The sequence below is a fragment of the Ahaetulla prasina genome, chromosome 3, assembly GCF_028640845.1.
Source record: "Ahaetulla prasina isolate Xishuangbanna chromosome 3, ASM2864084v1, whole genome shotgun sequence".
NCBI classification, from domain to species: Eukaryota; Metazoa; Chordata; class Lepidosauria; order Squamata; family Colubridae; genus Ahaetulla; species Ahaetulla prasina.
The window spans coordinates 202,855,560-202,868,603 of NC_080541.1; the positions used below are offsets into that span (position 1 = coordinate 202,855,560).

General features: G+C 35.8%; 1 protein-coding gene across 10 annotated transcripts in view; it reads right to left on the reverse strand.

The window, feature by feature from the left end:
• Nucleotides 1–13,044, reverse strand: part of SULF2 (sulfatase 2) — a 324,326-nt gene that overhangs the window by 25,271 nt on the left and 286,011 nt on the right. For all 10 annotated transcript variants that reach the window (XM_058175024.1, XM_058175025.1, XM_058175020.1 and 7 more), the window contains one exon: nucleotides 10,799–10,928. In XM_058175024.1, the coding sequence (XP_058031007.1) occupies nucleotides 10,799–10,928 (130 nt within the window). The remainder of the gene's footprint in view (nucleotides 1–10,798; nucleotides 10,929–13,044) is intronic.

The following is a 13,044-nucleotide window of genomic DNA, read 5'->3' on the forward strand; positions in this document are numbered from 1 at the left end:
GGATGCACCCACTGTGTTCCCTTCCATTCATTCTCTGCTTTTCACCACTGTCAGTTTCATTTCCTGAAGTCCTTTAGAAAATTCAGATAACCTCATCATTTGAGATTCAGGAGAAGCTGCTTGAGGGCAATTTCATCTCATGCCCTAGTCACCTCTGAACTCCAGAGTGCAACCAGATATGCAGTGGGACTATTTATGTGAATGCCCCCAAGTGCCCTCAGGAAATAATCTGGATCCATTAGGCACCAGGTTTGGACTATCTTAATTGGCTCTTACCACTGCAGAGGACAAGCAAAATGATGATCAACTTATGCCCCAGTCATAGGTGGAGGACTGATGACACTCGTTCATCTTCAGATAACAGCGCTTACTGCTCCAAGGTAAACATACATGGCTTTTGGCTTCTCAGTTTCTTTTAAATTAAATAAGAGGGTAAGCTGTTACTACCCAGACCACCAATAAAATTTAAATATACAACCGGAAAAAAGGTTTTCCATTGTTTTAATTGGCATTTAATTATGAAAAGTAATATCTTAGTAAAGAGCAAATGTGGCAGCTGTCTCTCAAGTATAGCTTAGATTCTATTAATTAATATGTAATATTTAAGGCAAATAAACCTGGAAGAACTGTCTCCTGCGCTAGAGCCCCAGTGAATTCCTGTCATAAATAGTATGAATGACAGAACCCAGAATATTTACTTCATAGTTGTTTAGTACTGCTGAACAGGCCCAGAAACCAGAAAGTTATAATTTAAGGAAATAGTCAATTGGATCTTGACAAGAGCAGGGAGAAAGGCCAGATGGTGCAGCTCATAAATAGAGAATATGTCAATTGGTTTGCTCCACTGATTAAATCGAACTCTACTTTCAGCTCTGTTAAATAATATTTTTTAGAGCAGTATAAAATACAAAAAAAAATGCCTCAAAAGAGAATTTAGACTACTACCCCAAAGTGGGCAAGGAGTAATTTGGTTTGTATTAGTTAGCATATTCATGTTGCAAATGATTCAAGAAATATGTCATTCCTTTTTTTCAACTTTATTTTTGTATTAATGCTTTAATATTCTACGCTATTTATAAGAAGCCTTGCTTTTTTGTAAATAGATGTACAGTTTTAAAACCTCCCCTATATTTTAGTAACAAAGTTATTTAAATATTTCTCCAGCTGTATGAAAAAAATTAAGTAATATGAAAACATTAGTAAGTAGGAGGAATTTCCATCAACTATTTCTGGGAAAATCTTAATGATGTCACTTTGAGTTTTACTTTAAGTATTTGAAAATCATACAGTCAAAATTCCAAAAAGATAATTTTTTAATATACAGTGTACTTATTGTAGCTAAGTACAGCTGCACAGTAATGGGGAGAAATGTTATTCTGCAAATATGTTCGACTAAGCTTTGTACCTCAATCATATTAGACTTTAATGACGCATTGTACAATTTCATGTTATTATTGGAAATAATACAACAGCATTATCAAGCAGATTAATAAAATCAAAATTTGCTTATAGATTGGCGTATTTTAGATGAGCAGAAGGCTATTACATGCTGAAAACAAAGAAGAATTTGGAATTGTTGCTTGAGAAAGTGAAAATTTTATTTCCAGTTAAATATTGCCCAAGAAACTTCCCTTTTAAAAATGTGAATATGCATGTTACTTTATCTAATGTAGCAAAATAAATTCTTTTTTAAAAATTATAAATAACCTCAACTTGTTAGATGCCTTTGAAGCAACATGCCCAATCCCCCTTAAAAAACAAGTCTCAGACCTCACTTTCATCCTTACTCCATTCCTATATCCCTTCTATCTGTTTTAGTACAGAGCCATCCTCAAATTTCCAAGGGTAGATTACTTTGGGAAGATGTCTATGGAGATTCTCAGTCAACCAGGTCATGGATGTCCCAAAGGTGCTTTTTCAAGAGACAATTGGACTTCCTTTGCTTTTTCTTGAAGACGTTTTGCTTCCCATCCAAGAAGCTTCTTCAGTTCTGACTGAATGGTGGAGGATGGAAGGATGCATCATCTCGTCGTTAGTATTCTTTCTGAGAATCATTGAGGCCACTTGGAGGTTTGTTTGTGGCCAAAGGGTCACCTGAATAGTGGGAAAGGCTGTGAAACCTTCTTGGAACTTTTGTAAGTTCTTGGGAAGAAGTGTCAGTGGCCATTAGATTTCAGGTTGTTGATGTGTTTCCCAGAGTTGTACTTTAATATGAGCAACCATACAAAGGAATAATAATAAAGAAACTCCTGCCTCCATTGGATGGAGTTCCTTCCATTATGCTGACACACAATTATGCTACCTTATTTTTTTAAGAGAGTTTTATGATAATGTTCATGTTGGACCTTCTCTACGCTAGACACATTTGACATTGCTAACTTTTACTGAACTTTTTCTATATCTATGGTAATTATAAGTTGATTGAAACATGATCTAATCAGAAATAAAATGTGACCTTTCTATTATTGGATGTAGCTCACTTGTTTTTCTCACTTGATGCTCAGATATATCCTTAGAAAAATATCAGTGAAAAACCTGCACAAAGACTTTTATAAGTTTCCGTGTTTTTAATATGTGGAACAGGAGATTACTCACACAACAGAATTTATCTGAAAAACAGTGCAACCTGAACTTACACTGGGGTGGAAAATTCCACACAAAATCTTTCTTCCAGGTAAATTGAGATAACATTATCTAGTAAGATCCTCTGGGCAAAACATAGACTTTAATTACAGTACTTTATTATACTTATAGAAGAGATAAAAAGAATTGGTGTGATTTAATTGCTTGTAATCCAAATCTCAAATTTCTATAGTTTGTACATGTATATTTATTCCAATGATTTGCTTTTCATTATCTTTAGAAAATTATAGCAGTTCTTGTCTACAGAAGACCCACATTGTTTCTCCAATTGCAGCATCAATAATCTTAATCTATTCTAATTTGGGAAAAGGGGTTTATTAAGCTTTTATTCTTGTAATATATTTCCCTATGATTTCCTATGATCATTTTTTCCTACTGATTCCAAATTCAAGTTTCTAGGTCAAGAAAAAATTACCTCAGGATTGTAATGAAAGATTTAATAAAAAATTATTCTATTTTGCTCACAGTTTAAATGCCTTTCTGTTTTGCATATAGGAGAGAAATATCAAATTGAAAATCCCATGCTGATCATCAAGCATTTACTTCCAATTATTATACTGATTAAAAATCAATTCAGGGGAATTTAATTGGGAAATAATGTATGTAAATGGATTGATCACATACCCTGCACTAGATTTATGACTAATTCTACCAGAATACAACTGAATTCCAAAATATTCTGACTTATGATAATATTGTATAATAATGTGTAAAGCTATAGGTCATAAAACACTGTATACTGAACAAAAAAAATATTCCAAAATTAAATTTATCATAGTAAATGCAAAAGAGAAAAAAAATGGAGTTGAGTAAGAAGGAATTTAGAGTGTGATGCAAGCAGTGAATGGTTTAGAAATATTTTATATTTGACAGGGCTGAAGGAAGCAGAAGAAACAAACATGTTAGATTGACAGGATTCAACTGAATATCAGTGGAATTTATGATTGATTGATGTCCTGCCTTTATCATTTTTACAAACAATTCAAGGTGGCAAATATATCTAATAGTTTTCTTCCTCCTATTTTCCCTACAACAACAAAACTGATAGTACTGGTTCAAGATCTTCAAACTTGCTTGTCATGCCTAAGGTGGGATGAGAACTCCTGGTCTCCTGGTTTCTAGCCTGGGGCCTTAACAACTAGACCAAACGGGCTTCAAAATTCTTGGAAGAGTTACAAAACAAGCCAATGCATCAACAAAGGGATAGTACTAGATCACATGAAGTGTTAATAAAAGATCACAGTTTGATTACTGTGTTCAGTTTTGATCACCTGGATACAAAAATGGTGCTGAGGCTCTAGAAAGAGTACAGAGAAGAGCAACAAAGATAATTAGGGGACTGGATAATAAAACATGCAATGAATGGCTATTGGAACTGGGTATATCTATTCTAGCAAAGAGAAAGATGAGGGGTAATGTGATAGTAATCTTCCAATTATTTCAGGGAGAAGGTGAGGTCACAGAGAAGATGCGGTCAATTAATTCTCCAAAGCAGGACAAGAAGTAATGGTTGGAAGCTTAACAGAAATCCAACCTAGACCTAAAGAGAAATTTCTTGACAATGAGCACAATTGATCACTGGAATGGCTTGCCTCCAGAAGTTGCAGGTGTTAATCACTAGAGGTTTTGAGAAGAGATTGGCCAACTTTTGTCTGGAATGGCATAAGGTTTCCTGCATTTACAGCAGAAATAACTGTAAAGTCCCTTTCAACTTGTAATATTGTTACTACTATTAATGGAGATAGGTCTGGATAATAAATGTTTCTTCTAGCACCTATAATAGAGCCTGATCTAATGACACCAAAATAAAATATGTTGGTTACGATATAATAAAAGATTTCTAGCCAATTCTATGAATACTCATAGCCCACATATAGATGCATACCCAGAACAAAAATAGCAACCACATTAGCCAAAGATCCATTAGGTTGAAAAAGCCTGACCTATGCTGTTTATACAATGCTCAAATGGATCACTATAATAACAATAATTGGAAACATTAATCACACATATTCTAATATGAGGTATTAAATTGCCATAGCAAAATTTAAGGGAAATTGGGTCCCTTAATTTGAACATTGTATCAAAATGGCACACCACCACAGCTATTTAGCCTCAAGGTTCATGATTATTTTTCTTCTTTTGTTTGTATGTTTGTGGTTCTATCTGTGTGTGTTGTTACTGCTTGCATGCATTTGCTAGCTGAAAATAAATATTATGATATGACAAGCTATAACTGTCTCACAATTCTATATAAATATTTTAATCAAAATAGATCTGCTGGCATTTAACGTGCCACAAAACTCATTTTGGGGGTCGGGATTAAAAACTAATCGAAGTGCAGTGAACATTTCATTGAAGGAAAGCAGGAAAAATACTTCAAAATGCTTGACATAGTTTGAGTAAACAGTCATTCTCAAGAGGAATATTCATCATATTTTCTATTCTGGAAAATTATGCTCTCTCTTCAGATTTCTCAGAACATAATTAATGGCTTGTTAAACACACACACATACACTGTTGATGGGAAGGATGTCAATAGTTGACTGAATCCAGCAAGAACTGCCGACAAACTGCAAAAAAGCTTGGAGTGAGCATCAGAGATTTCTGAAGGATAAATCAAAGCACAGGACTTTCAGTTATTACCTTGAATAGGAATTATTAGAGCCAGTGGGATTTACTGGAACTTCTGATCTCATACAGAAACAAATCTTTGATTTACTGAAAATAACCTTTCATGTTTAAAAGGGTAAAACTATTGATTATAATCAACCACTCATTAGCACAAGTAGTCCTTGTTAGCAACCACAATTGGGATTGGCAACTTGGTCATTAAGTGAAGTGAAATTGGTTTTAAATAATGGAAAACTAATCATAGGAAGAGAAAAAAATGTTCAATAGTATTTTATCTAGAGAGAGTCCTTGTTTAAGGAACACAATTGGAACTGGCAGTGAAGTGAAGCAGTTACTAAGTGAAACCACAACTGTGTTTATGATCTTACTTTAGCTTTTCTTTGCAGACCTGTGAAGGTTGTAAACGCAAGGATTGGTTATAAAGTTACTCTTCCTCACTATCATAACTGCGAATGATCACTGAACAAGGAGCACCCTTTTCTTGTAAGTTACAGCCATAGAAATTGCTTAAATATTTCCTAGAAACTTATACTACTTATATGTCAATGGGCTTCAATTTTCATTTGAAGTTTTTAGTGATGGTGTTTAGTGAGTGGGTATATGGAAGATTCACTACACTGATAACTATTATGAAAAATAAGAGACGTTATGTACAATGAAATAACATATAAGTGTAGTGGGACAGGATTGGGAATTGAAGCAGGTCTGAGGGTTGAATTCTGTGGCTCATCCCTCATGTTAGGCTAGATCAGTGATGTTGAAGTTTTTGGCACCGAGTGCCAAAAACGGAGCGTGCGTGTGTGCTCGTGCATTCTGCACACATGCTTGTCTGGGTTGCAACCCGGAAGAGGAGTTGCCCAGGGTGCATGCACGCGCCCAAAAATGAACTTCCAGTTTCCGGCGCGCTGGCCAGCTAGTCTTCAAGGTTTCTAGTGTGCATGCGCGTGCGATGATCAGCTGGCCAGTGTGCATCTTCCAGTTTCTGGCACTGCCATACGCATGAAGGTCAGCTAATTGTCATGTGCGCATGCGCGCCAGAAACCCAGAAGAGGAATGGGCGACACCGCGCATGCCAGGCAACATGCTGGGTATGCATGCCGTAGGTTCGTCATCATGGGGCTAGATGATAACAGGCCAATAGTAAGGTGTGTCTCTATTCCATGAATTTATATCTTTCCTATTTGGGTTTAAGGTAGAAAGACAAAATAACATTAGCAGTCACTGCAGCAGAACTTGTAACTGAAGCTCTTGTCTTCAACAATTATGAGAATAAAAAGCAGAAGGAAGGAGGAATTTGGGGGTCATGAAGACAATATAGGCTGGCATGCTGTGGTCCATGAGAGTTGTGAAGAGTCATGACATAGTGACCAAACAACAACAAAATAGAAAGAAGGAATAAGTAGGTGTAATTTTGGAGAGTGCTTTCTTCTTATTTCAATATTTCATAATTTATGGCCCTAGCTCTGTTGGCCTTTCATAAAGCTTTGAAGACCGAGATGTTCCCACAGGCATTTGAACTGTGAAGTTAAGTGGCTGAATGTTTCATTACATCTTGATCTGAAATGGTATGGTTTTTTTTAAAAGTATGTGATATCATATGGTTTTGTTTATTTTAACTTTAGTACGCTGCCTAGGATTATGTTGGTGTATAAAGCAGCTACAAAAATTATTTTATTTAAATAAAAAATTAATCTTATATACCAGACAAAATTTTCTTCTAAAAGTTTTCAACTGAACAGATGTATCTGAGGAAGCAAATCTGTATAAACATTACAATGCTATATAAATGTTCTGACCAAAATCTAATGAAATACTAGAATTGCCTCCCACAGTCTGCTGCTCCCAAATGTGTTGGCTTTAAAATTCACATGATGCTCAACTAACCATGTTTCTAAAAACCTGCCACACAACAGAACTGTTAGTGAAATTGGTTTCTTTTTTTTAAAAAAGAACAAAGTTATCTAATTTGATAACTGAATATAACAGAATAACAGAGTTGGAAGGGACCTTGGAGGTCTTCTAGTTCAATCCCCTGCTTAGGCAGGAAACCCTACACCACTTCAGACAAATGGTTATCTAATCTCTTCTTAAAAACTCCCAGTGTTTGAGCATTCACAATTTCACAAGCAAGTTGTTCCACTGATTAATTGTTCTAACTGTCAGGAAATTTCTCCTTAGTTCTAAGTTGCTTCTCTCCTTGATTAGTTTCCACCCATTGCTTCTTGTCCTGCCCTTAGGCGCTTTGGAGAATAGCTTGACTCCCTCTTCTTTGTGGCAGCCCCTGAGATATTGGAACACTGCTATCATGTCACTTCTGGTCTTTCTTTTCATTAAACTAGACATTTCTTGCAACTGTTCTTCATAAGTTTTAGTCTCCAGTCCCCTAATCATCTTTGCTGCTCTTCTCTGAACTATTTCTAGACTCTCCACATCTTTTTTACAATGTGGAGACCAAAACTGGATGCAGTACCTCATAGACATTATGCTGCAATATTTGTATGATAGGCTTTACAGAACTGAAAACAAAGGTATTTGTGAAAGAGAGCTATTAAATAATTTTAAGACATATAATTCATACATGAATTAAAAAGTAATTCTTCTGGATATTAGGAAATAATATTATCTATTTCAATCATCGGCATTTTAAGTCACTTAAATTATTTTAGTTGTTAAATTTTTCATCTTAGGCTATAAATCAGGATCTTTAGGCTCCTGAGTCCAGTAAATGTAAGTAAATTTATAAATAATGATTTTGAAAGTAAATATGTTTAAAATATATTGCTAATATGGCATTGCCAGATAATTTTACTACTCTAGCTAACAGCACAGTACACAAGGGATTTAATGTCATGCTTCCACAATAGGTAGAACTTATCTAAAAGAACCAAGGCCCAGTGTGTTCTAAAGAGAATCATGAGAAGCACATTTGCTTTTGCTCCAGCGTCTACAGGTTTCAGATAAGAAGCAGCAGGGACAGAAGTTTGACTTCTCTTTTGAGATAGAGGGAGTTCTCACCTTACGACCTTTTGTTTAATGACCAAAGTCACAACAACACTGAAAAGAATGATTTCCAACTGGACCTTATGACTTTCCCAGCATTCCTATAGTCCCATGAGCAAAATTTAGGCAGTTGGCAATCAGCGTGTATTTACAAAACTTGCAGCGTCCTGGGGTGATGCAATCACCATTTGTGAACTTTCCAGTGGGCTTCTGACAAGCAAAATCAATGTGGGAAACTGGATTTGCTTAATGACCACATAATTCACTTAACAACGGCAGTTATTGTGGCAAAAAAAGGTGGTAAAATCAGTTGCCTTATTTAGCACCAGGAATTCTGGTCCCAAACTGTGGTCGTAATTCAAGGACTGTAACGATCTCAAACCTGATCATATATTTATGATCTCAAACCTGATCATATATTTAACAAGAAACCAAAATAGATACAGAGCAATTAATATAACATATAAACACTTAAGTGGCACCCGGATGGAAGATAATTCCTACAGAGCATAGGTGAGCAACTCATGAGCCATATGCAACCTCCTGGTTGATTTAGTGTAGCAACTACTTCTATCCTGATTTACCTGTATCCATCTGAAATGCCTGTGAAAGGTTATTCCATGTAAAAATAAAGAATTATATGATCATTCCTAAACTGGCTTTAGGTACAAAATGTATCATCAGACACTACATGATCGATGCACATATAGGAGTTATTTATAAATGTCTGAATGAATGAACAGATTGGAGCTCATCCTGATTATAGCAAGTGTTTTGTATACAAAGGACTTAGAATAGGATTTAGAATTCAGTTTGAGAAGACACAACATTAGTTCATGGAATTCAGAGTTTAGCTTAGTATGAAAACAGCCTTGCATATCAACGGTTGGCACATATTTTTAAGTCAAGGACTGATATAACACTATATATTGAAAGAACGGTAACACACATTCATTAGAAAATACCTACCGTTCACAGATTTGGCTCATTTTGTATAAATATACTGTAAAAACAGTTTTTGTCTCTTGACACATTTTCTCCCCGCCTAGACATTGATTGTCTAGACAGAGCAACAGGTGTAGGACAGTGACTCAATAAATGATGGGCATGGTCACTATTTGGAAATGTGCTCTGATTAATCAACTCGATGCCTGCAAGTTCTGTTATGTTCTTTGTTGCTCAGTTTTATCCTATGCTGCAGTGCCCAAACCAATTCATGCTGAAATGCTTCAAACCATTCTTTGGTTCCTTGACAACAAACACAGAGGCGACAGCAATTTCATCATTTCTTCTCTACTAGCAGTACAGCCAATGGAATTTATGGGTAGCTATTCACTTTCTGTAGACACTGCAGGAAGACTTTATTACCTCTTTCAAAACAAGAAAGAGAAAGGGCAAAAGGTATGTATAATGTTGTTTGGAAAGCTGCTTACTTCAAGCAGCCTGTAATAATCGGCGGATAAAGCAGGGATAAAATAACCATTTACAAAGAGTCATCTGAAGGATTAGTCGTGGTCTTTAAAATATTTTTCTAGACCTTGCCGCACAACAGAAAACTGCAGGAAAGGAAAAAGCTAAAGAGATGTTTTTCTTTCTCCATAAAAGTACCAACACAGAGATATGGTAGAAAAAACAATTGCATCAGTTTAGAGTAAAAAGAACTCTAAAAGTGGAATTTTTGAGCTAGTGGTGAGGCTCTTGTATCCTCTTAATATTATAGTTGCGTCATAAAATGAAAAATTAAATCAGCTTTTATTTCTTTATATTACTTTTATATCACCTAATTTCTGAAGAAATATTTATAAAAAAAGAGATGATCCAACAATTTTTTTTGAGGGGGGTGGCTTCAAGTCAGTGGTGACTCCTGGTGATTACCTCAGACCCCTGCAGTTTTCTTGAAAAAATTTTCAAAATTTTGAAGCAGAAGTGGTCCCCAGGAAAGAATGAACTTTCCCAGAATGGCTGGATTGGTATTGCTATAGTCTTAGAGAAATATAGAATTTTCTCAAGAAAACTGGAATATTCTAGGAATGAACAGCATGACTTTTGCACATTTTTTTAGAGAAATAAGGAGAAATTTCCTGACAGTTAGAACAATTAACCAGGGGAATGGCTTGCTTTCAGAAGAAGTGGGTTCTCCATCACTGGAGGCTTTTAAGAAGAGATTGGATAATCATTTATCTGAAATGATATAGATCCCAAGGTCCCTTCCAACTCTGTTATTCTTTTTTTAAAGAGACAAAGCAATAGTACTTTTCACCACCTATAGAATTTCCAAATGAAAAATTATGTGAACGTTTGTTTAGCTGAAAGAAAATTTAAAAAAGAAGGGGAATATTTCTTAGTGTTCACTCAAATGCCACACCCTACTCTCGAATACATTTCCTGCTACTGCAACATAAACAGAAAGAAAAATTAGTTGCCACCTGCAAATCAAAAGAAGGTATTTTTGAGCCTTCCTTATGATACTGCAGTCTCAAGATGCAAGACACCTGAATACTTTTGACAAATGGTTTCTCACCTGTCCAAGTTGTTCACAAGCAGTTTGATATTCAGCTCGCTGGCAGAGATCTTTCACTCGTTGGTATTTGGGCAAAAAATTTTCTTCTTGAGCATCCATTTTTTCATTATCTCTTTTGTGCAACAGCTTACTGGAAAAAAAAAGATGCTTTTTTTTTTGCTTATGGAAATACAGGTGCCTTAAATATGTAAAAAAAATAATGAAATTGACACAAGCTAATTCACATATTTGGATTAATGTGTACCTACTATACCAGTGGTTCTCAACTAATGGTCTGTGGACCCCTGAGGCGCCCACATTGTCATCACAGGATGTCCGCAAAGGCTTGAAGAAATTTTACGATTTAAATCTTAAGTTAAGTCTTGGGGGTCCATGGCCACAAAAAGCATTTAGAGGGAATCCATGGTGAAAAAAAGGTTGAGAACCACTGTACTATACAATGCAATTTTTCTGCTAGATAAAGCCATTGGACAACATTAGCTACTTGATTATTCATATTCTTATTTCTTGATCTCACTGCCTCTCGTGCATGCTTCTTAGCACACTATATAAAATAAAACTGAATTCCATGATTTGAATGGAGAATACTTCACTTAATTTTTGTAATATAGAACTTAAAAACAAGCCTATACAATTTATAATGGTTGGTCAGAAAAGTACAACACTGAAATCTACCAATCACAATCATGAATTGGATTGAATTCTGTATTCATTATGAAAGTTTTTGCCTCTTTTCTATGTTTTCATGGAATCACTATTCTTGTACAGTCTAATCTGTATCACTTATATAATGCGTTTTCATGAATAAATAGCATAGGGAACTGATACTTTTGTCAAGTATTGATATACTGTCACAAATTTAATAATCAGTTGAATACAGTGGAAATATGGTACTTAGATAATCCATCTAATAAAATCAGAAGGCATGGCACTAAGAGTGAATGGGTGATAAATGATTTTGGACTGAACACAAAAGTGATTTACTAATGTGAAAAAAGCACACTGCTGTAGTATGGACACATAAGGAGAAAGGATGAAAACTCAACATAAAACAAGTATCTAAGGGAAGATTAAATGGCTTGAAAATAAAATACCAAAAAAGTGTTGGTTGCCTGGAACTGCTGAGATTCTCGAAAAAGAAAAGTGGAAGTTGAAAGAATAAAAGGCAATTACAGATTGTCCTTAGTTAATAACCACTTGTTCAGCAATTGTTCAAGTGACGATGGCGCTGAACAAATGGGACTTATGACCAGTCCTTAAAGTTGGCAACCGGAAGTGCCAGAACCATTGTTGGTAAGCAGTGTAGTCCAGTGGTAGGTTGCTACTGGTTCACCCCAGATTGGGTGAACTGGTAGTGGTGGTGGCAGGAGGCTCTGCCCACCTGCCCTGACGTCTATGCGCATGCGCATCACACACACACACAAGCGAACTGGTAGCGACCAAAACTGAAACCCACTACTGGTGTAGTCATGTCTGATGCCGTGCTTTATGACAGCTTAGTGAGGGAAATTCCAGCCCCAATTACTGTCATTAACATAATTAACATAATTAACAGGGTGGAAGCAAGGATAATTTGCAAACATAGAAAATTATGGACAAATATGGTGAATGATTTGGTGTAAATTAGATCAAGCTATAAAGGAAGTCCTCGACTTACGACCACAATTAAGCCCAAATTTATTTTGAACTTATCAAAAAAATATCTGTATAGTCCCTTGCCAATTTTGAGGAATTGATTCTGAGTTGTAGTCTTCCTAGAGCAGGGGGGTCAAACTTGCGGCTTGTGGGCCGGATGCGTCATGCATTGGCCACCCCCACCCCCATTCTAATGAAGAGTTGCAATATGTTATCTTTATATATAGGTAGTCCTCAACTTATGGCCACAATGGAGGCCAAAATTTCTTTTGTTAAGTGAGCTTTACTCCATTTTACAACCTTTCTTGCCACAGTTGTTAAGTGATTCATTGCAGTTGTTAAGTGAATCTGGATTCCCCATTGACTTTGCTTATCAGAAGGTTACAAAAGTTGAACACATGACCCTGGGACTCTGCAATTATCATAAATATGAGCTGGTCGCCAAGCATCTGAAGTTTGATTTTGTAACTATGGGGATCCTGCAGTGGTTGTAAGTGTGAAAAATGGTCAAAAGTCACATTTTTCAGTGCTTCTATAATTTTGAACTGTCATTAAATGAACTGTTGAATGTCAAGGGCTACATGTATTTTCTTTGGCTATCAGTGGCTATT